At 44.9% G+C, this 22,734-nt stretch overlaps 2 protein-coding genes across 3 annotated transcripts in view; both read left to right on the top strand.

The window, feature by feature from the left end:
• Positions 1-324: 324 nt before the first annotated feature.
• Positions 325-11,052, top strand: LOC146422713 (hepatic lectin-like). 2 transcript variants are annotated; one of them, XM_085045825.1, is made up of 6 exons: positions 326-463; positions 2,568-2,675; positions 3,824-3,892; positions 5,168-5,319; positions 9,290-9,402; positions 10,774-11,052. In XM_085045825.1, the coding sequence occupies exons 1-6, from the start codon at positions 418-420 to the stop codon at positions 10,925-10,927; spliced, it is 642 nt and encodes a 213-aa protein (XP_084901951.1). In that variant the 5' UTR covers positions 326-417; the 3' UTR covers positions 10,928-11,052. The 2 variants fall into 2 exon arrangements, with proteins under 2 accessions (XP_084901950.1, XP_084901951.1); XM_085045824.1 differs by lacking the exon at positions 3,824-3,892 and having other exon boundaries at positions 325-463.
• A 3,031-nt stretch (positions 11,053-14,083) lies between these two features.
• The window catches only part of LOC146422712 (LIM homeobox transcription factor 1-beta-like), a 22,895-nt gene continuing 14,244 nt past the window's right edge, over positions 14,084-22,734 (top strand). Inside the window, exons 1-3 of the mRNA XM_085045791.1 lie at positions 14,084-14,154; positions 15,095-15,156; positions 19,338-19,515. Coding sequence (XP_084901917.1) covers positions 15,102-15,156; positions 19,338-19,515 — 233 coding nt within the window. The 5' untranslated portion in view covers positions 14,084-14,154; positions 15,095-15,101. The remainder of the gene's footprint in view (positions 14,155-15,094; positions 15,157-19,337; positions 19,516-22,734) is intronic.

The following is a 22,734-nucleotide window of genomic DNA, read 5'->3' as shown; positions in this document are numbered from 1 at the left end:
GAATTATAAAAATTCCCCAAAAATCCATGAAAAGTCCCCAAAAATCCACAAAAAAAAAAAAATTAAATTTAAAAAAACTTCCAAATTACTAAAAAATCCCCAAAAATCCACAAAATAAATCTTCTAAATTATTTTAAAATCCCCAAAAATCCATTCAAAGTCCCCAAAAATCCACCAAAAAATAAAACAAAATTTAAAAAATCCTCCAAATTATTAAAAAATCCCCAAAAATCCACCCAAAAAAAAATCCTGGATTTAAAAAAAAAATCGAACTTGAGTTAAATTTTAACTCCTCCGGGAGGAGCTGCAGAATCCCTGAGGTCACAGCGGCAGATTTGGGGTTGGAAATCCTCTCCTGAGCCCGAAAAAAATCCCAAAATTCCCTCGGAAAATCCCCAAATTCCCCCCGAAAACCGGATGGAGGAGGAGGAGGAGCTGCAGGATGATCTGCGAACTTTCCGAGGTGAAATTCCCGATTTTCCTGGCGGGTTTGGAGGTTTTTCCAAAGGTTTTTCCAAAGGTTTTTCCAAAGGTTTTTCCTTCCCCCTGATGGGGAATTCGGGTGATGCCAAAAATCCCCAAAATCCCCAAAATTTGGCTGCTGGGAATTCGAAATCCTTGGGAAGAAATTGGGGAAAATTCCTGAAAAATCCTGGAAATAATTCAAGAAAATAATCAGGATTTTTTTTAATTTTTTAAAAAATCCGAAATTTTCCCCAAAATTCTTCCCAAATAATTAATTCTTCGATGAGCCAAAAAAAAAAAAAAATCATCCATCAGGAAATAAATCCCCAAAGAATTCCTGAAATAATCCAATAAAACAATCAGGAAATGATTTTTTTTATTTATTTTAAATCCCAAAATAAATCCCCAAAATTCTTCCCAAATAATTAATTCTTCGACAATCCCCCAAAAAAAAATAATAAATCCCAAAAAAATTCCTGAAATAATCCAATAAAACAATCAGGAAATAATTTTTATTTATTTTAAATCCCAAAATAAATTCCCAAAATTCTTCCCAAATAATTAATTCTTCGACAAACCCCAAAAAACGAATAAATCCCAAAAAATTCCCGAAATAATCCAAACCAAATCCTCCCCAAAGACCCCAAAATCCCAGGAATTCTCCCCAAATTCTTCCCTCTTGGATCAAATCCCAACCTGATCTGGTTATTGATTAACCTTTGGATAAACACAGCGGGAAAAGGGATGAGAAATCCTGGGAATTCCTGATTTCCCAAAATTCCTGCTTTTCCCTGGAATTTCCCTTCGATTTCCCTGGATTTTATCCTAAATTTCCTTGGATTTTCCTTGGATTTTCCTGATTTTCCTTTTGATTTTCCGGATTTCCTTTTGATTTTCCTGATTTTCTTTTGATTTTCCTGATTTTCTTTTGATTTTCCTGATTCTTTTCCTTTGATTTTCCTATTATTTTCCTGATTTTCTTTGGATTTTCCTTGGATTTTCCTGATTTCCCTTTGTTTTTCCCTTTGTTTTTCCCTTTGTTTTTCCCTTTGTTTTTCCCTTTGTTTTTCCCTTTGTTTTTCCCTTTGTTTTTCCCTTTGATTTTCCCTTTGATTTTCCCTTGGATTTTCCTTGGATTTTCCTTTGATTTTCCTTTGAGATTTTCCTTGGATTTTCCTGATTTTCCTATTATTTTCCTGATTTTCTTTGGATTTTCCTTGGATTTTCCTGATTTTCCTTTGAATTTCCTGATTTTCTTTTGTTTTTCCCTTTGATTTTCCTGATTTTCCTTTTTATTTGCCTGATTTTCTTTTGATTTTCCTGATTCTTTTCCTTTGATTTTCCTGATTTTCTTTGGATTTCCCTTGGATTTTCTCTTGGATTTTCCCTTGATTTTCCTTTGATTTTCCTTTGAATTTCCTGATTTTCCTTGGATTTTCCTGATTATTTTCCTTGGATTTTCCTGATTTCCCTTCTATTTTCTTGATTTTCCTGATTTTCCTTTGATTTTCCTGATTTTCCTTTGAATTTCCTGATTATTTTCCTTGGATTTTCCTGATTTTCCTTGGATTTTCCTTTGAGATTTTCCTTTGAGATTTTCCTTGGATTTTCCTTGGATTTTCTTTTGATTTTCCTGATTCTTTTCCTTTGATTTTTGTGATTTTCCTATTATTTTCGTGATTCTTTTCCTTTGATTTTCCTATTATTTTCCTTGGATTTTCCCATTTTCCCCTTGATTTCCTCTTGATTTTCCCTTGATTTTTCCTTGGATTTTTCCCCCATTTTTCCCCAGTTTTTCATCTGTATTTTCCCTGGGATTTTTTCCCCCATTTTTCCCCATTTTTCCCCAGTTTTTCCCTGGTTTTCCCGGGTTTTTTTCCCAGTTTTTCCCCAATTTATCCCAATTTTTCCCCTGAATTTTCCCCCATTTTTCTCCAGTTTTTCCCTGGTTTTCCCCTGGTTTTTTTTTCCTGTTTTTCCCTTTTTTCCCCCTGTATTTTCCCCCCATTTTTCCCCAGTTTTTCCCCTCAATTTTCCCTGTTTTTTTCCCCATTTTTTTCCCGTTTTTCCCATTTTTTTCCCATTTTTCCCTCTCATTCCAGGTCGCTCCCTCCCTCCCCGCTGGTTCTTCTCCTTCCCTGCTGTTTATCTCACTTTGGGATTTCTCTCTCTGCTGCTGCTGCTCCTGAGCTGCCTGGCTCTGTCCAGAGGTGAGAATTCCCAAAAAAAAACCCCAAAATATTCCCAAAAAAAATCCCAAAAAAATCCCCAAAAAATCCCCCAAAAATTCCCCAAAAATTCCCAAAAAAATCCCAAAAAATTCCCCCAAAAATTCCAAAATAATCCCCAAAAATCCCAGAATTCCATCCATCCCAAATCCCTGAGCTGCCTGGCTCTGTCCAGAGGTGAGAATTCCCAAAAAAAACCCCAAACTATTCCCCAAAAAAATCCCAAAAAAATCCCAAAAAAATCCCCAAAAAAGAAAAAAAAAATTCCCAAAAAATTGCCAAAAGAATTCCCAAAAAAATCCCCAAAAAATGCCCAAAAAATCCCCAAAAAATCCCCAAAAAATTTTTAAAAATCCCAAAAAAATCCCCTAAAATTCCCCTAAAAACCAAAAAATTCCCCAAAATTCCCCTGAAATCCCAAAAAAATCCCCAAAATTCCCCCAAAAATTCCAAAATAATCCCCAAAACCCCAGAATTCCATCCATCCCAAATCCCTGAGCTGCCTGGCTCTGTCCAGAGGTGAGAATTCCCAAAAAATCCCAAAAAAATTTTTAAAAATTCCCCAAAAAAAAAAACCAAAAATTTAATTCCCAGAAAATCAAAAAAATTTTTAAATTCACAAAAATCCAAAAAAATTTTTAAAAAATCAAAAAAATTCCTAAAATTTCCCCCAAAAATTTTTTAAAATCCCAAAAAAATAAAAGAAAAATCCCAAAAAACCACTAGAATTCCATCCATCCCAAATCCCTGAGCTGCCTGGCTCTGTCCAGAGGTGAGGATTCCCAAAAAAACCCCCAAAAATTCCCAAAGAAATCCCCAAAATAGCCCCAAAAAATCCCCAAAAAAAATCCCCCAAAAAATTCCCCCAAAAATTCCAAAATTCCCCAAAAAATTCAAAAAAAATCCCCAAAATTCCCCCAAAAATCCCCAAAAAATCCCCAAAAAATCCAAAAAAAATCCCCAAAAAATCCCAAAAATTCCCCCAAAATCCCCGAATTCCCTCCTTCCACCCCAAATCCCAAATCCCCTGCAATTCCCCAAATCCTAAACCAACAATTCCCATTTTTTGGGAATTTTTCCCAACCTGGAAAATCACCAACAAATCCCATTTTTTCCCATTTTTCCTGCAGTTTCCTCACTTTCCTCCCAGCTCAGCCAGAAAAATGTGGAGCAGAATTTTTCCGATTGGGATTCATTCCGTAAGTCCTGAAAATTCCCAAAATTCCTGAAAATTCCCAAAATTCCTGGGAATTTCCCCAAAAATTCCCCCAGAAAGTTCCTTCCGGAGGTTTTCCCACCAAATCCCACTTGAATCGTTTGGAAAAATTCCTTTTTTTCCCTCGGAATTGGAGGTTTTCTGAGGGAAAAAAAATCAATATTTTGGGGGAGAAAATTCCCTAAATCCCAACAAACACTTTGGGGGAGAAAAATCCCAATTTTTGGGGTTTTTTTCAGCTAAAATTCCTCCAAATCCCAACGTTTGGAGGGATTTTTTTGGGGGATAAAATCCCAATTTAGGGGATTAACGGGGAGAAAAATCCTCCAGAATTCCCAAATTCCCAAATCCCAATCCTGAATTCCCAAAATCCCAAATTTCTAAATCCCAAATTCTCAAATTCCCAAATCCCAAAATCCCCAATTCCCCAAATCCCAACATCTGCAGGGATTTTTTTAGGGATAAAAATCCCAATTTAGGGGATTTACGGGGAGAAAAATCCTCCAAAACTCCCAAATTCCCAAATCTCAAATTCCCAAAAATCCCAAAATCCCCAAATCCCAAATCCCAACATCTGCAGGGATTTTTTTAGGGATAAAAATCCCAATTTAGGGGATTTACGGGGAGAAAAATCCTCCAAAACTCCCAAATAATTCCCAAAAATCCCAAAATCCCAAATCCCCAAATTCCCAAATTCCCAAAATCCCAAATCCTGATCCCAAATTCCCCAATTCCCAAATCCCAACATCTGCAGGGATTTTTTTTAGGGATAAAAATCCCAATTCAGGGGATTAACAGGGAGAAAAATCCTCAAAACTTCCCAAAATCCCAAAATCCCAAATTTCCAAATCCCAAATCCCAAAATCCCCAATTCCCCAAATCCCAACATCTGGATGGATTTTTTTTGGTATAAAAATCCCAATTCAGGGGATTTACAGGGAGAAAAATCCTCCAAAACTCCCAAATTCCCAAAAATCCCAAAATCCCAAATTCCCAAATCCCAAAATCCCAAATCCCAAAATCCCAAAATCCCAATCCCAAAATCCCCAAATCCCAAATTCCCAAATCCCAATCCCAAAATCCCAAATCCCAACATCTGGATGGATTTTTTTAGGGATAAAAATCCCAATTCAGGGGATTTACGGGGAGAAAAATCCTCCAAATCCCACCAATTTTAGGGTGAAAAATCCGGTGAAAAACCCCAAATTTCCCAGGACAATCCCCTTTTGGGGTCACAGATGATTTCCCCTATTTGCAGTGTTCCCGTGTGGGGCGAATTCCCGGGAATGGGAATATTTTTCTGGGAATTGTTATTATTTCTCGCTGGCGAGGATGAGCTGGCAGAGAGCCAAGGAGCAGTGCGAGGAGAGGAGAGCTCAGCTGGCCGTGGTGGGCAGTTTCCCCGAGCAGGTGAGCCTGAAAAATCCCCCAAAAATCCCCCAAAAAATCCCAAAAAAATCCCCAAAAAATCCCCCCAAAAATCCCCCAAAAAACCCCCAAAAATCCCACAAAAATCCAAAAAAATCCCAAAAAAATCCAAAAAAAATCCAAAAAAAATCCCCAAAAAATCCCCCAAAAAATCCCAAAAAAATCCCCAAAATCCCAAATAGAGGAGAGCTCAGCTGGCCGTGGTGGGCAGTTTCCCCGAGCAGGTGAGCCTGAAAAATCCTAAAAAAATCCCAAAAAAAACCCCAAAACAAGTCCTAAAAAAATCCCAAAATCCCGAAATCCCGAATCCTGAAATCCCGAATCCCAGCAGTGATCGGCAGTTTCCCCGAGCAGGTGAGCCTGAAAAATCCTAAAAAAATCCTAAAAAATTCCTAAAAAAATCCCCAAAAAATCCGAACAAAATTCCCCCAAAAAATCCCACAAATATCCAAAAAAAATCCCCCAAAAATCCCACAAAAAATCCAAAAAAAATCCCCAAAATCCCAAATAGAGGAGAGCTCAGCTGGCTGTGGTGGGCAGTTTCCCCGAGCAGGTGAGCCCCAAAAAATCCTAAAAAAATCCAAAAAAAAAACCCAAAACAAGTCCTAAAAAAATCCCAAAATCCCGAATCCCAAAATCCTGAATCCCAGCCATGATCGGCAGTTTCCCCGAGCAGGTGAGCCTGAAAAATCCTAAAAAAATCCTAAAAAATTCCCCAAAAAATCCCCAAAAAATCCAAAAAAAATCCCCCAAAAAATCCCCAAAAAATATCCCAAAAAAATCCCCAAAAGATCCCAAAAAAATCCCCCAAAAAATCCAAAAAAAATCCCAAAATCCCAAATAGAGGAGAGCTCAGCTGGCCGTGGTGGGCAGTTTCCCCGAGCAGGTGAGCCCCAAAAAATCCTAAAAAAATCCTAAAAAATTCCCCCAAAAATCCCCAAAAAATCCCCAAAAAATCCTAAAAAAATCCCCAAAATCCCACAAAAATCCCACAAAAATCCCCAAAAAAATCCCCCAAAAAGATCCCAAAAAAATCCTAAAATCCTCAAATCCTGAATCCCGAATCCCAAAATCCTGAATCCCAGCAGTGATCGGCAGCTTCCCCGAGCAGGTGAGCCCCAAAAAATCCTAAAAAAATCCTAAAAAATTCCTAAAAAAATCCCAAATCCCCAATTCCCAAAAAATCCCAAAAAAATCCACAAAAAATCCCACAAAAAAACCCCAAAATCCCACAAAAATCCCACAAAAATCCCGCAAAAATCCCCACAAAAATCCCAAAAAAAATCCCCCAAAAAAGATCCCCAAAAAATCCCAAATCCCAAAATCCCGAAATCCCAAATCTCAAAATCCTGAATCCCAGCAGTGATCGGCAGCTTCCCCGAGCAGGTGAGCCCCAAAAAATGCCAAAAAATCCTAAAAAAATCCCCAAAAATTCCTAAAAAAATCCCCAAATATCCACCAAAAAATAAAATAAAATTTTTAAAACTTCAAAATTATTTTAAAATCCCCAAAAATCCATTCAAAGTCCCCAAAAATCCACCAAAAAATAAAATAAAATTTAAAAAACTTCCAAATTACTAAAAAATCCCCAAAAATTCCTAAAAAAATCCCCAAAAATTCCCAATTTCCCAATTCTAAAAAAAAATCCCAAAAAAATCCCCAAAAAATCCCACCAAAAAACCCCAAAATCCCACAAAAATCCCACAAAAATCCCAAAAAAAATCCCCCCCAAAAATTCCAAAAGAGATCCCAAAAAGATCCCAAAAAAATCCCAAAATCCCCAATTCCCAAATCCCGAAATCCCGAATCCCAGCGGTGATCAGCAGCTTCCCCGAGCAGGTGAGCCCCAAAAAATCCCAAAATCCCAAATCCCGAATCTCAATCCCAAATCCAAATCCCAATTCCCAAATCCTGAATTCTGAAATCCCAAATCCTGATCCCGAATTCCCAAATCCCGAAATTCCAATCCCAAATCCCAAATTCTGATCCCCAAATCCCAAATTCCCAAATCCAATCCCAACGATCCCAAATCCATTCCCATTGATACCAAATCAATTCCCACAATCCCAAATCCAATCCCAGCAATCCCAAATCCAACCCCAATGATCCCAAATCCATTCCCATTGATCCCAAATCATTTCCCGTGATCCCAAATCCAATCCCAAAAATCCCAGATCAATTCCCAACAATTCCAAATCCATTCCCCCAATCCCAAATCAATTCCCAATGATCCCAAATCAATTCCCATTGATCCCAAATAAATTCCCACTGATCCCAAATCCAACCCCACTGATCCCAAATCCAATCCCAATGACCCCAAATGCAATCCAAATGGTTCCAAATCAATTCCCATTGATCCCACCAATCCCAAAAATCCCAAATCCAACCCCAATGACCCCAAATCAATTCCCCCAATCCCAAATCCAATCCCAACGATCCCAAATCCATTCCCAAGACCCCAAATCCATTCCCACAACCCCAAATCAAATCCCACAATCCCAAATCCAATCCCAAGGACCCCAAAGCCAATCCCAATGATCCCAAATCCAATCCCACAACCCCAAATCAATTCCCACAATCCCAAATCCAACCCCAATGATCCCAAATCCATTCCCAATGACCCCAAATCCATTCCCACGACCCCAAATCCAACCCCACTGATCCCAAATCCAATCCCAATGATCCCAAATGCAATCCAAATTATTCCAAATCCAATCCCATTGATCCCAAATCAATTCCCACTGATCCCAAATCATTTCCCACGACCCCAAATCCATTCCCATTATTCCAAATCAATTCCCACAACCCCCAATCCAACCCCAATGATCCCAAATCCATTCCCACTGATCCCAAATAAATTTCCGCCGATCCCAAATCCAATCCTAACGATCCCAAATCCAATCCCATTGATCCCAAATCCAATCCCACAACCCCAAATCCATTCCCACAATCCGAAATCCAATCCCAATGATCCTAAATCAATTCCCATTGATCCCAAATCCAATCCCAACGATCCCAAATCAATTCCCAATGATCCCAAATCCATTCCCATTGATCCCAAATGCAACCCCAATGATCCCAAATCCATTCCCACGACCCCAAATCCATTCCCACAATCCCAAATCCATTCCCACGACCCCAAATCCAACCCCACTGATCCCAAATCCAATCCCAATGATCCCAAATGCAATCCAAATTATTCCAAATCAATTCCCATTGATCCTAAATCCAATCCCATTGATCCCAAATCCAATCCCATTGATCCCAAATCCAATCCCATTGATCCCAAATCCAATCCCATTGATCCCAAATCAATTCCCACTGATCCCAAATCATTTCCCACGACCCCAAATCCATTCCCATTATTCCAAATCAATTCCCACAACCCCCAATCCAACCCCAATGATCCCAAATCCATTCCCACTGATCCCAAATAAATTTCCGCCGATACCAAATCCAATCCTAACGATCCCAAATCCAATCCCATTGATCCCAAATCCATTCCCACAATCCCAAATCAATTCCCACAATCCCAAATCCAATCCCAATGATCCTAAATCAATTCCCATTGATCCCAAATCCATTCCCAACGATCCCAAATCCATTCCCAACGACCCCAAATCCAACCCCAACAACCCCAAATCCATTCCCACAATCCCAAATCAATTCCCACAATCCCAAATCCAATCCCAATGATCCTAAATTGATTCCCATTGATCCCAAATCCAATCCCAAGGATCCCAAATCCAACCCCAACGATCCCAAATCAATTCCCATTGATCCCAAATCCAACCCCAATGGTCCCAAATTGATTCCCATTGATCCCAAATCAATTCCCACTGATCCCAAATAATTTCCCAATGATCCCAAATCAATTCCCACAATCCCAAATCCATTCCCAATGACCCCAAATCCCCCTGACCCCAAATCCCCCTGACCCCAAACCCCGCAGAGTTTCCTGATGTCGCGCACGCGGAACGAGCGATTCTGGATCGGCCTGACCGACGGGAACTCCGAGGGGAACTGGGAGTGGGTGGATGGGAGCGACTACAGCTCTGCCTTCACGTGAGCCAAAAACCCCGAAATTCCCCCAAAATCCCAGGGTTTCCCCCAAAATCCCGGGATTCCAGCCCAAATCCCGAAATTTCCCCCAAAATCCTGGGATTTCCCCCCAAAAAATTCCCCCAAAATCCAAAAAATGTCCCCTAAAATCCTGGGATTTCCCCCAAAATCCCGGGATTCCAGCCCAAATCCTGGGATTTCCCCCAAAATTTCCCCCAAAATCCTGAAATTTCCCCAAAATTTCCCCAAAATCCTGTGATTTCCCCAAAATCCTGGGATTTCCTCCAAAACCCTGGGATTCCAGCCCAAATCCTGGGATTTCCCAAAATCTCCCCCAAAATCCCAGGATTTCCCCCAAAAAATTTCCCCCAAAATCCAGGGATTTCCCCAAAATCAGGATTCCAGCCCAAATCAGGGATTTCCCCAAAATTTCCCCAAAATCCAGGGTTCCCCAAATTTCCCCCAAAACCCGTGGGATTCACCCAAAAATTTCCCAAAATCCAGGGATTTCCCCCCAAACCCTGGATTCCAGCCCAAATCCTGGTTCCCCCAAAATTTCCCCCAAAATCCTGAAATTTCCCCCAAAATCCTGAAATTTCCCCCAAAATCCCGGAAATTTCCCCCAAAATTTCTCCCAAAATCTGAAATTTCCCCCAAAATCCTGGGATTTCCCCCAAAATCCTGGGATTTCCCCCAAAATCCTGGGATTTCCCCCAAATCCCGGGATTCCAGCTTAAATCCTGGGATTTCCCTCCAAAATTTCCCCCAAAATCCCAGGATTTCCCCCAAAAATTTCCCCTGAAATCCCAAAATTTCCCCCGAAATCCCGAAATTTCCCCCAAAACCCTGGGATTCCAGCCCAAATCCCAGGATTTCCCTCAAAAAATTTCCCCCAAAATCCCTGGGATCCCAGCCTAAATCCCACTTTTCTTAAAATTTTTCCATCCCAACCATTGGGATTTTGGGGATTTTTCTTCCCCAACCATTGGGATTTTGGGGTTTTTTGTATCCCAAACACTGGGATTTTGGGGATTTTTCCTCCCTAAACATTGGGATTTTGCACAATTCTCTCCCCCAAACCACCCCAATCACTGGGATTTTTTTGGGGAATTCCCTCCCACCCTTTTCCCAAATTTTTCCCTAAATTTCCCCCAAATTTCCCCCGAATTTCCCCCGAATTTCCCCCGAATTTCCCCCGAATTTCCCCCGAATTTCCCCCGAATTTTCCCCGAATTTTCCCCGAATTTTCCCCGAATTTCCCCGAATTTTCCCCGAATTTTCCCCGAATTTTTCCCAAATTTTCCCCAAATTTTCCCCAAATTTTCCCCAAATTTTTCCCAATTTTTTCCCAATTTTTTCCCCGAATTTTCCCAGGTTCTGGCGGGAAGGAGAGCCCAACAACAGCGGCGACAACGAGGACTGTGCTCACCTCTGGGTTTCGGGGAAATGGAACGACGTGCATTGCACCTTCGAGTGCTACTTCATCTGCGAGAGACCTCTGGCCAGGAAAATCCCCTTTTCCCACTGAATTTCGGGATCTGGATTCCCAAATTCCCGCTTTTCCTGCTCCCCGCCCAGCCGGGCAGCCAAATTCCCAAAAAAAAATCAGGAATTTGGGGGAATTCTGCGGAATAAAAGGAGATTCCTGCTCTGCTTTGGGTTGATATCTGGAGGGGGAATTGGGATTTTTCCAAAGTTTTCCCCGATTTTTGGGAATTCCCGGGATTCGGTGCTCTAGGGTGGAATTGGGATTTGGGAACTGTGGGCTGGAAATTCCCAATTTTCCATCTTTTCCAATTGGTGGATTGGAAATTCCCAACTGGGAATTGGGATTTGGGAACTGTGGGCTGGAAATTCCCAGTTGGGAATTGGGATTTGGAAATTCCCAATTTTTCCCGATTTTTGGGGTGGTTTGGTTTGGGAATTCCTGGGATTCGGTGCTTTAGGGTGGAACTGGGATTTGGGAATTCCCAATTTTCCATCTTTCCCCCCCAAAAATCAGAACTTCCCAAAGTTTTCCTGATTTTTGGGGTGGTTTGGGTTGGGAATTCTCGGGATTTGGTGCTTTAGGGTGGAATTGGGATTTGGGAATTCCCAATTTTCCATCTTTCCCCCCCAAAAATCAGAACTTCCCAAAGTTTTCCTGATTTTTGGGGTGGTTTGGGTTGGGAATTCTCGGGATTTGGTGCTTTAGGGTGGAATTGGGATTTGGGAATTGTGGATTGGAAATTCCCAATTGGGAACTGGGATTTGGGAATTCCCAATTTTCCATCTTTCCCCCCCAAAAATCAGAACTTCCCAAAGTTTTCCTGATTTTTGGGGTGGTTTGGGTTGGGAATTCCTGGGATTTGGTACTTTAGGGTGGAATTGGGATTTGGGAATTGTGGGCTGGAAATTCCCAATTGGGAACTGGGATTTGGAAATTCCCAATTTTTCCCGATTTTTGGGGTGGTTTGGGTTGGGAATTCCCGGGATTCGGTGCTTTAGGGTGGAATTAGGATTTGGGAATTCCCAATTTTTCATCTTTTCCCCCCAAAATCAGCAAAGTTTTCCCAAAGTTTTCCCCACTTTTGGGGAGGTTCAGCTTGGATTCCCAATTTGAAATTCCCAGGATTTTGGGTTTTTTAGGCAAAACTCCATGGGGTTTCAGGTCCTGGATGGCTTTGGGATCCACAGGGATTTGGGAATTTCGTCCTTCCCTTCCTGGATTCCCCAAATCCCTCTGGATTTCCCCAATTATTCCCAATTCCCCTCTGATCCCGGGAAAGGAGAGGTCCTGGGGTGGCTTCCGGTTTTTTAGGGAGATTCCCGATTTTTGGGGGTTTCCCCTTTTTTTAGGGAGATTCCCAGTTTTTGGGAATTTGCGGTTTTTGGGGTTTCCCATTTTTGGGGTTTCCCATTTTTGGGGTTTCCCATTTTTTGGGGTTTCCCATTTTTGGGGTTTCCCATTTTTGGGGTTTCCCGATTTTTGGCGATTCCCGGTTTTTGGGGGACTCCCAATTTTGGGGGATTCCCAAGTTTTTGGAGTTTCCCTGGGAAACATTCTCTGGGATTCCCGATTTTCGGGGTTTCCCTTTTTTTGAGCCATTCCTGTTTTCGGAATTTCCCATTTTGGGGATTTCCCATTTTTGGGGTTTCCTGGTTTTTGAAGTTTCCCATTTTCGGGGTTTCCTGGTTTTTGGAGTTTCCCAGTTTTTGGAGTTTCCCCATTCTCTGGGATTCCCGATTTTTGGGGTTTCCCATTTTCGGGGTTTCCCATTTTTGAAGTTTCTCTTTCTTGGAGTTTCCTGGTTTTTGGGGTTTCCTGGTGTTTGGACTTTCCCATTCTTTGGGATTCCCGATTTTCAGGGTTTCCCGTTTTTTGAGCCATTCCCATTTTTAGAGTTTCCCATTTTGGGAATTTCCCATTTTGGGAGTTTCCCATTTTCGGAGTTTCCCGTTTTCTGGGATTCCCGATTTTCAGGGTTTCCCTTTTTTTGAGCCATTCCCACTTTTGGGGTTTCCTGGTTTTCGGAGTTTCCCATTTTCGGGGTTTTCCTTTTTTTGAGCCATTCCCGTTTTCGGGGTTTCCCATTTTCAGAGTTTCCCATTTTTGGGGTTTTCCTTTTTTTGAGCCATTCCCGTTTTCGGGGTTTCCCATTTTCAGAGTTTCCCATTTTTGGGGTTTCCCGATTTTTGGGGTTTCCCATTTTTGGGGTTTCCCATTTTCAGAGTTTCCCATTTTCAGAGTTTCCCATTTTCTGGGATTCCCGATTTTCGGGGTTTCCCGTTTTTTGAGCCATTCCCGTTTTCGGAGTTTCCCATTTTTGGGGTTTCCCATTTTCGGAGTTTCCCATTTTTCGGGTTTCCCGGTTTTTGGAGTTTCCCATTCTCTGGGATTCCCGATTTTCAGGGTTTCCCCTTTTTTGAGCCATTCCCGTTTTTAGGGTTTCCCATTTTCGGAGTTTCCCGTTTTCTGGGATTCCCGATTTTCGACGTTTCCCGTTTTTTGAGCCATTCCCGTTTTTAGGGTTTCCCATTTTTGGAGTTTCCCATTTTCGGGGTTTCCCTCTCTCTCCCCCCCCCGCGCGCTCCCGTCTCTCTCTCCTCCCCACGCGCGCTCCCGCGGCGGCGGCGGCGCGCTCGGGCTCGGCTGGAGCTGCTCCGCTCCGCTCCGCTCGGCTCTGCTCCGCTCTGCTCCGCTCCTCTCCTCTCCGTCCGGTGCCTCCGGTGCCTCCAGCCGCTCCGGTCCGGTGTCACCTCCCGGTGAGCGCCTGGCGCGGGCAGGGCGGAGGTGACACCGAGGTGACACCGCGGGGACACCGGGAGAGAACCGGGCGGGGACCGGGAGAGCAGCGGGAGAGGACCGGGAGAGAACCGGGCGAGAGCCGGGAGAGCAGCGGGAGAGAGCCGGGAGAGGACCGGGAGAGCTCCGAGACAGAACCGGGAGAAAACCGGGAGAGCACCGGCAGAGCTCCGGGAGAGCAGCGGGAGAGAACCGGGAGAGCAGCGGGAGAGAACCGGGAGAGCAGCGGGAGAGAACCGGGAGAGCAGCGGGAGAGAACCGGGAGAGCAGCGGGAGAGAACCGGGAGAGCAGCGGGAGAGAACCGGGAGAGCAGCGGGAGAGAACCGGGAGAGCTCCGGGAGAGGACCGGGAGAGCTCCGGGAGAGAACCGGGAGAGCTCCGGGAGAGAACCGGGAGAAAACCAGGAGAGCTCCGGGCCAGCCGTCGGGTCTCGGCGAGGAGGAGGAGGAGGAGGAAGCAGCGGCCCGAGGTGGGTTCGGAGCCCACCGGGATCGATCGGGATCGATAAGGGATCGATAAGGGATCGGGACAGAAGCTCCGCCGCGGGTTCGTTGCCGTTCGGGACCGGGAGGGAGCGGAGAGCCCGGGGAGCGGCGGGGGCTTCACCGGGGCTTCACCGGGGCTTCACCGGGGCTTCACCGGGGCTTTACCGGGGCTTTACCGGGGCTTCACCGGGGATTTATCGGGGCTTTACCGGGGCTTCACCGCAGCCGGGGCTTCACCGGATTCCCCCGCTCCGCTCCCGGTGTTCTCCCTCTCCATTCCCGGTCTCTCCCGGTACAATCCCGCTCTCCTCCCGCTTCTCTCCGCTCCCCTCCGCTGTTTTCCCGCTCCGTTCCCGGTCTCTCCCCGGTCAATCCCGCTCTCTTCCCGGTCCTTCCCTTCTCCCATCGCCGCTCTCCCGACGGTTCCTCTCCCTGCGGTTCTCTCCCGGTGCTTCCGCCGCTCCGTTCCCGGTCTCCTCCCGGTTTTCCTGCTCCATTCCCGGTCTCCTCCCGGTTCTTTCTCTCCATTCCCGGTGTCTTCCCGGTTTTCCGTCTCCATTCCCGCTCTCCTCCCCGTTTTCCTGCTCCATTCCTGGTTTCTTCCCGGTTTTCCGTCTCCATTCCCGCTCTCCTCCCGGTTTTCCCTCTCCATTCCCGGCGTCTTCCCGGTTTTCCCGCTCCATTCCCGCTCCATTCCCGGTCTCCTCCCGGTTCTTTCTCTCCATTCCTGGTTTCTTCCCGGTTCTTTCTCTCCATTCCCACTCTCCTCCCGGTTCTCTCTCTTCATTCCCGGTTTCTTCCCGGTTTTCCCTCTCCATTCCCGCTCTCCTCCCGGTTTTCTCTCTCCATTCCCAGTGTCTTCCCGGTTTTCCCTCTCCATTCCCGCTCCATTCCCGGTTCTCCCGCCGTCTCCTCTCCCCGCAGCTCCGGGATGAAGCCCGAGGAAGCTCCGTCCTGCCTGGAGCAGGGAGCGCCGCCGGGATTCGGTGAGTGAATCCCGGGAATTCCGGGAATCCCGGGAATATCGGACCCCGGCAGCTTCCCAGCCCCGCCCGAATCCCGGGATTTTCAGCTCCTCCGCGCCTTCCAGCGCTTTTCCCGGCGCTATTCCCGCTTTTCCCGGCGGAATTCCCGCTTTTCCCGGCGCTATTCCCGCTTTTCCCGGCAGAATTCCCGCTTTTCCCGGCGACATTCCCGCTTTTCCCGGCGATTCCCGGCCGGGAAGGACATTCCAGCCCCTCTGGAAATCTGGGATTTTCCCGGGTTTTGGGTTTCCCGAAATTCATCCCGAAATTCCTCCTCTCATCCCAAATCCCGACCCTCCCGCAAACCCCTCGCTTCTCCCGATCCCTGGCAGATTTTTGGGATTTTCTGGGGAAGCTTCTCCCGCGGGATTTGTTTTGGAATTCATTTGGGATAATTCGGGATCACCCCGAATTATAAATCGCTTCCTCCCTCCCTATTTTTCCCGGGATTTGGGATCTTTTCCCGCTGTTTTCCCATTTATTTCCAATTTTTTCCTTCTCCAAACCTCCTCCTTTTCCTAATCCCAGGTTGGTTTTTTTTCCCCCAGGGAAGCTCGAGGCAGAATTCCCGTTATTTTCAGTTTCCCGGGCTGGAATCCAGGATTTTCCCAGTATTTTCCCAGGATTTTCCCAGGATTTTCCCAGGATTTTCCCGATCCCACATTCCCAGAAATCCCTCCTCTCCCAGCCTGGATAATTCCCGGTTTTTCCCTCGAAATCAAACGGGAATTGCGACCTGAAATTCCCGATTTTAACATTGGATGGGGGAAGCTAAAAATGCTGGAAAAACGTCGGGATTTGGGTAAAAAATCCATGGAAAACCCTCGGGATGCGAATCCCTGTTTTCCCGGCTTGGATTTGGGGTGGAAAACCTGAATTATCCCAAGTTTTTTCCCTCCCCACAAGCAGCATTTTTCCCGCTGTTCCCAACAATCCCGGGAATTTCGGGACAAGGAAAATGGGGCTGGAAAAATGTTTGGGAAAATCCCAAAGCGTCCTGATCCCGATTTGGGTCTGAGGATCCTCTTTTTGGGGGAAAAAATCCGGGATTTGGGATCATCCCGGGAGCAGGAAAAGTGGGAAAGATTCCCAGAGTTTGGGAGAAGAGGGAGCTCTGGGAAAAGCTGGGAAAATCCTATTTTTTTTTTCCCTGGATTTGGGCTTCCCCTGGGAATTTTGGGGTCCAAATTCCAACTGGCATCAAAGCTGGGCTTGGAATTCCAAATTAAAAACTGGAATTCCAAATGAAATCCTGGATCGATCAGGGTTCTCCTCATTCCCACATCTCCCCCAAATCCGCTTGTTTTTCCTGGAATTTTGGCAGATTTTTCCCAGGATTTTGGCAGATTTTTCCCGGGATTTTGGCAGATTTTTCCCGGGATTTTGGTGAATTTTTCCCGTGATTTTGGCTGAATATTTCCCAGGATTTTGGTGGATTTTCCCGGGATTTTGGCTGAATATTTCCCAGGATTTTGGCTGATTTTTCCCGGGATTTTGGCTGATTTTTCCCGGGATTTTGGCTGAATATTTCCCAGGATTTTGGCGGATTTTTCCTGGGATTTTGGCTGAATATTTCCCAGGATTTTGGCGGATTTTTCCTGGGATTTTGGCTGAATATTTCCCAGGATTTTGGCGGATTTTTCCTGGGATTTTGGCTGATTTTTCTTGGGATTGTGGTGGATTTTTCCCGGGATTTTGGCAGCCGAAAGCAGGAGGAGGAGGAGGAGGAGGAGGAGGAGGAGGAGGAAGCTCCCCAGGCTCTGCCCTGATCCCAATCCCGACAGGAATTTTCCCTCCTCCCTTCCCTTTGAGTTTCAGCCAGAGATGAGTTGGGATAAAACCTGAGGGAAAAACATCCCAAAAAAATGGGAAAAAAACCCCAAATCCTGGGAAAATGGAGGATTTCTGCCCCGAATTCCAAAAATCCCTGATTTTTCCGTGGGAAAAATCCCTTCCTGCTCCACGGGGGTATTCCTGACTTTCCCGGGGTGGAGAGACCCAAAACTCCTGGAATTCCGGGAGGATTTGGGTGGGAAAAGAACTCAAATCCAATCCAAATCCCAATCCAAATCCCAATTCCAAATCCCAATTCCAATCCAAATCCCAATTCCAATTCCAAATCCAATCCCAATTCCAATCCCAAATCAAATCCCAATTCCAATCCCAAATCCCAATTCCAATCCCAAATCCCAATTCCAATCCCAAATCCAATCCCAAATCCCAATCCCAATCCAAATCCAATCCAAATTCCAAATCCCAATTCCAATCCCAATCCAATCCCAAATCCCAATTCCAATCCAAATCAAATCCCAACCCAAATCCCAATCCAAATCCCAATCCCAACCCAAATCCCAATCCAAATCCAAATCCCAATTCCAATCCCAATTCCAATCCAAATCCCAATTCCAAATCCCAAATCCAATCCAAATTCCAAATCCCAATTCCAATCCCAAATCCAATCCCAATTCCAATCCCAACCCAAATCCAATCCAAATCCCAATCCTAATCCAAATTCCAATCCCAAATCCAATCCAAATTCCAAATCCCAATTCCAATCCCAACCCAAATCCCAATCCAAATCCAAATCCCAATTCCAATCCAAATCCAATTCAAATCAAATCCCAACCCAAATCCCAATCCATTCCCAATCCAACCCCAAATCCCAAATCCCAAATTTCCCAATCCCATCCAACTTCCATCCCTTTCCCAACTGAATTCCAATCCCAATCCATGGCCAACGACGATTTCCCATCCCGGGGAATGAGGAATTCCCTTCCCAATTCCCAATCCCAAGGAATTTCCTTCGCCAACCTTCCCTTGGCCACTTCCATCCCAAAAACCCCAAAAATCCCACAATTCCCCCCAGAAATCCGTTCCCATCCTTTCCCTCAATCCCTCCAGGAATTCCCTATGGATTTTCCCTTTCCTAACGGGATTTTTTTAGGAATTCCAGGTTTAATCCCCTGTGGATTTCCCCTTTCCTAACGGGATTTTTTCCAGGAATTCCAGGCAAAATCCCTTATGGATTTCCCCTCTCCTAATGGGATTTTTCCCAGGAATTCCCCACTATCTCCCCTATTGATTTCCCCTCTCCTAACAGGATTTTTTCCAGGAATTCCAGCTAAAATCCCCCAGGGATTTCCCCTTTCCTAATGGGATTTTTTCCAGGAATTCCCCACTATCTCCCCTATTGATTTCCCCTCTCCTAACAGGATTTTTCCACCACGATCTCCCCTATGGATTTCCCCTCTCCTAACAGGATATTTTTCCCGGATTTCCAGGTTTAATCCCCCACGGATTTCCCCTCTCCTAACAGGATATTTTCCCGGATTTCCAGCTAAGATCCCCTATGGATTTTCCCTCTCCTAACTGGAATTTTTCCCGGATTTCCAGCTAAAATCCCCTATGGATTTCCCTTCTCCTAACCGGAATTTTCCCAGGAATTCCAGGTTTAATCCCCCACGGATTTCCCCTCTCCTAACGGGATTTTTCCCGGATTTCCAGCTCAAATCCCCTCTCCTAACGGGATATTTTCCCTCATTCCAGGCTCCCCGCGGGCAGTGTGCGCGGGCTGCGATTCCCCAAAATCCCCTATGGATTTCCCCTCTCCTAACAGGATTTTTTCCAGGAATTCCAGCTAAAATCCCCTATGGATTTCCCCTCTCCTAACAGGATATTTTCCCAGGAATTCCAGGTTAAATCCCCCATGGATTTCCCCTCTCCAAACGGGATTTTTCCCAGGAATTCCAGGTTAAATCCCCCATGGATTTCCCCTCTCCTAAGGGGATATTTTCCCTCATTTCCAGGCTCCCCGCGGGCAGTGTGCGCGGGCTGCGATTCCCCAAAATCCCCCATGGATTTCCCCTCTCCTAACAGGATATTTTCCCGGATTTCCAGCTCAAATCCCCTCTCCTAACGGGATATTTCCCCTCATTTCCAGGCTCCCCGCGGGCAGTGTGCACGGGCTGCGATTCCCCAAAATCCCCTATGGATTTTCCCTCTCCTAACGGGATTTTTCCAGGAATTCCAGGTTTAATCCCCCATGGATTTCCCCTCTCCTAACAGGATTTTTCCCAGGAATTCCAGGTTAAATCCCCCATGGATTTCCCCTCTCCTAACGGGATATTTCCCCTCATTTCCAGGCTCCCCGCGGGCAGTGTGCGCGGGCTGCTCCTCGCCCATCGCGGACCGTTTCCTGCTGAAGGTGGATGAGCTCTCGTGGCACGAGCGCTGCCTGCGCTGCTCGGTGTGTCTGCAGCCGCTCTCGGGGAGCTGCTTCTGGCGCCACTGCCAGCTCTACTGCCGCCCCGACTACGAGAAGTGAGTTTTCCTGGGAATTTCCCTGCTTGGCTGGGATTTGTCCCGGTTTTTCCGAATTTTTCCCCGTTTTTTTCTCATTTTCCCTCATTTTTCCCATTTTTCCCCCTTTTTTCTCCATTTTTTCACCATTTTTTCCCCTTTTTCCCCCATTTTTTCACCATTTTCCCCATTTTTTCTCCATTTTTTCTCCTCTTTTTCCCATTTTTTCAAAATTTTCCCTATTTTCCAACTTTTTAATTTTTTCCCCATTTTCCCCTCCTTTTCCCCCATTTTTTCCCGATTTTTTTCCCATTTTTTCACCATTTTTTCTCCATTTATTCCCCATTTTTCTCCACTTTTTCCCTATTTGTCCCCTTTTTTCTCTCCATTTTTTTCCCCATTTTTTCCCATTTTCCCCCCATTTTTCCCCCATTTCCCCCATTTTTTCCCTTTTATCTTTTTTCCCCTTTCTCCCCTTTCCCCTTTCCTTCCCCATTTCCTTCCCTTCCCAAAGCTGCACAATCCCTGGATTTCCACCCTGGGCACAGATCGATCCCAGAACCCCAAAATCCCACAAAATCCCCTAAAAATCCCCTAAAAACCCCACAAAATCCCATTAAAATCCCATAAAAACCCCACAAAAACCCCACAAAACCCCACGAAATCCCACAAAATCCCCTAAAACCCCACAAAACCCCACAAAATCCCATAAAATCCCATAAAATCCCGTACAATCCCATAAAATCCCATAAAAACCCCACAAAACCCCACAAAACCCCACAAAACCCCACAACCCCAAAGGGCATTTTTAGCACATTTTCCCCACAAAAACCCCCCAAACCCCAGGATTTCCCACGGAATTCTCCCCACTTTTCCCCCACAAACCCCCGACGAGCATTTTATGGAATTTTCCCCAAATCCCAAAAGCTTTTTTCCCGGAATTCTCCCTCCCCGGGGCCCTCCGGAGCCACCTGCGCCATAAATCCCCCCGGGGGAGGGAAAAAGGGAGGAAAACTCCCGGAATCCCTTTGAAGTTGGATTTGTGGGAATTCGGGAGGATCCCAAATCCTTGGATCCTTTCCCAGCTCTCTCCTCCTCCACCCCGAGCTCTTCTCCTCCCTTTTTGGGGAATTTTTTTTTCGGGATGAACTCAACTCGAACTTCACTTCCACCTTTTTTTGTTTTTTTCCTCCTTTCCCGAGGTTTTTCCAGGGATTTTCCAGGGTTTTTTTTTCGGGATGAATCCAAATCCCAATCCCAAATCCCAATCCCATTCCATTCCCTCCAACTCGGGATTTTCCCAGCGATTGGGAAAACTTCGGGAATTTCGGTTGGGAAATCCTTGGGAAAACCAAATTCCCACATTTTTCTCCCAGTTTTTCACTCTTTTCCCACCTTTTTTTTCCACTTTTCCCACCTTTTTTTCCCGATTTCTCCCACTTTTCTCCCTATTTTTCCACTTTTCCCACCATTTTCCCCCATTTTCCCCCAATTTTCCCCCAATTTTCCCCCATTTTTCCCATTTCCCCCCATTTTTCCCACTTTTCCCCCATTTTTCTCATTTTCCCTCCACTTTTCCCACTTTCTTTCCTATTCCTCCCCATTTTCCTCACTTCTCCCACATTTCTCCCACTTTTTCCCCACTTTTCCCATTTTTTTACCCATTCTTCCCACTTTTCCACCATTTCTCCCCTTTTTCCCCCTTTCCCTTTTCATCCTTTTTCCTTTTCTTCCACTTTTTGCAGCACCTCACTTTTCCACCTCCACATTTCCCCAGTTTTCTCCCGTTTTCCCAATTTTCCCCTTTTTTTCACCCACCACTCTCATGTTTTCCCCACTTTTACTGTTTTTTCCCTTAATTTTCCCAAGATTTTCCCTTTTTCCCCTTTTTTTCCTCCTTTTTTCCCCTTTTCCCCATGCACACATTTTCTCACTTTTTCCACTTTTTCCACAATTTTCCCCATTTTCTCACTTTCACCATTTTCCACCATTTGCTCCCCCCATTTTTCTAGTTTTTTCCAGTTTCCTACCATTTTCCCCCATTATTTTCCCCATTTTTTCCCCAATTTTTCCCCATTTTTCCCCATTTTCCCACCCCAAACCCCAAACCCCACAATCCCCAGGATGCCTTTTGGGGTTAAACTCCTGGGATTTGGGATTCCTGGGAAGCTCCGGAGCGAATCGTTAATTAACTAATTAATCCTTTCCTGGTTAATGTTTAATTCCCTGGAATTCCCGGAAAATTCCGGAGCCAGAAGTGCGGAAAACTCCAGGATTGGGGTCAGAAATCCTACAAATCTGAGCCTTTTGGGGTTTTTTCTGCTTTTTTCCCTCTTTTTTTGGGGTTTTTCGGGATTGGGGTTTTCCTTCCCATCCCGGGGAAAGTTGGGAATTTGGGAATTTTTGGGGAAATTTGGGGGAAAAATCAGGATTTTGTGGGATGAGGGGAAAGGAAAATGGGGCTGGAGGTGGAATTGGTTTGGGAAATTTGGGATTTGGGGGAAAAACAGAGAAAAAGGTGAGGGATTTGGGATTTTGGGGATTTTGGGATTTTTTTTTAGGATTTTGGGATTTGGGGTGTTTTGGGATTTGGGGTGTTTTGGGGATTTTGGGGTTTTGGGGATTTGGGATTTGGGGGATTTTAGGATTTTGGGATTTTGTGGATTTTAGGATTTTGGGGATTCAGGGATTTTTGGGATTTTGGATTTTGGGGATTTTGGGGATTTGGGATTTTGGGATTTTTGGGATTTTTGGGATTTTTGGGACTCTAGGATTTTGGGATTTGAGGATTTTTGGGATTTGGGGATTTTTGGGATTTGGGGTTCAGGGGTTTGGGGATTTTGGGTTGGGGATTTTGGGATTTTGGGGGTTTGAGGATTTGGGATTTTGGGGATTTTGGGGTTTTGGGGATTTTTGGGATTGGGGATTTTGGGATTTTAGGATTTTGGGATTTTGGGGATTTTAGGATTTTGGGATTTGGGATTTTGTGGATTTTGGTGATTTGGGGATTTGGGGTTCTGGGGTTTTAGGATTTTGGAGATTTGGGATTTTGGGGATTTTGGGGTTTTGGTGATTTGGGGATTTGGGGATTCAGGGATTTTTAGGATTTTGGGATTTTGGAGATTTGGGGTTTTGGGGATTTTTGGGATTGGGGATTTTGGGATTTTAGGATTTGGGGATTTGGGGATTTTAGGATTTGGGATTTGGGGATTTGGGGATTTTTGGGATTTGGGATTTGGG

The sequence above is a fragment of the Lichenostomus cassidix genome, unplaced genomic scaffold (assembly GCF_008360975.1).
Source record: "Lichenostomus cassidix isolate B80296 unplaced genomic scaffold, HeHo_3.0 HiC_scaffold_39, whole genome shotgun sequence".
In the NCBI taxonomy this organism is placed as follows: domain Eukaryota; kingdom Metazoa; phylum Chordata; class Aves; order Passeriformes; family Meliphagidae; genus Lichenostomus; species Lichenostomus cassidix.
Note: the sequence above shows the minus strand (reverse complement) of the source record. Positions and strands in the feature narration are given on the sequence as shown.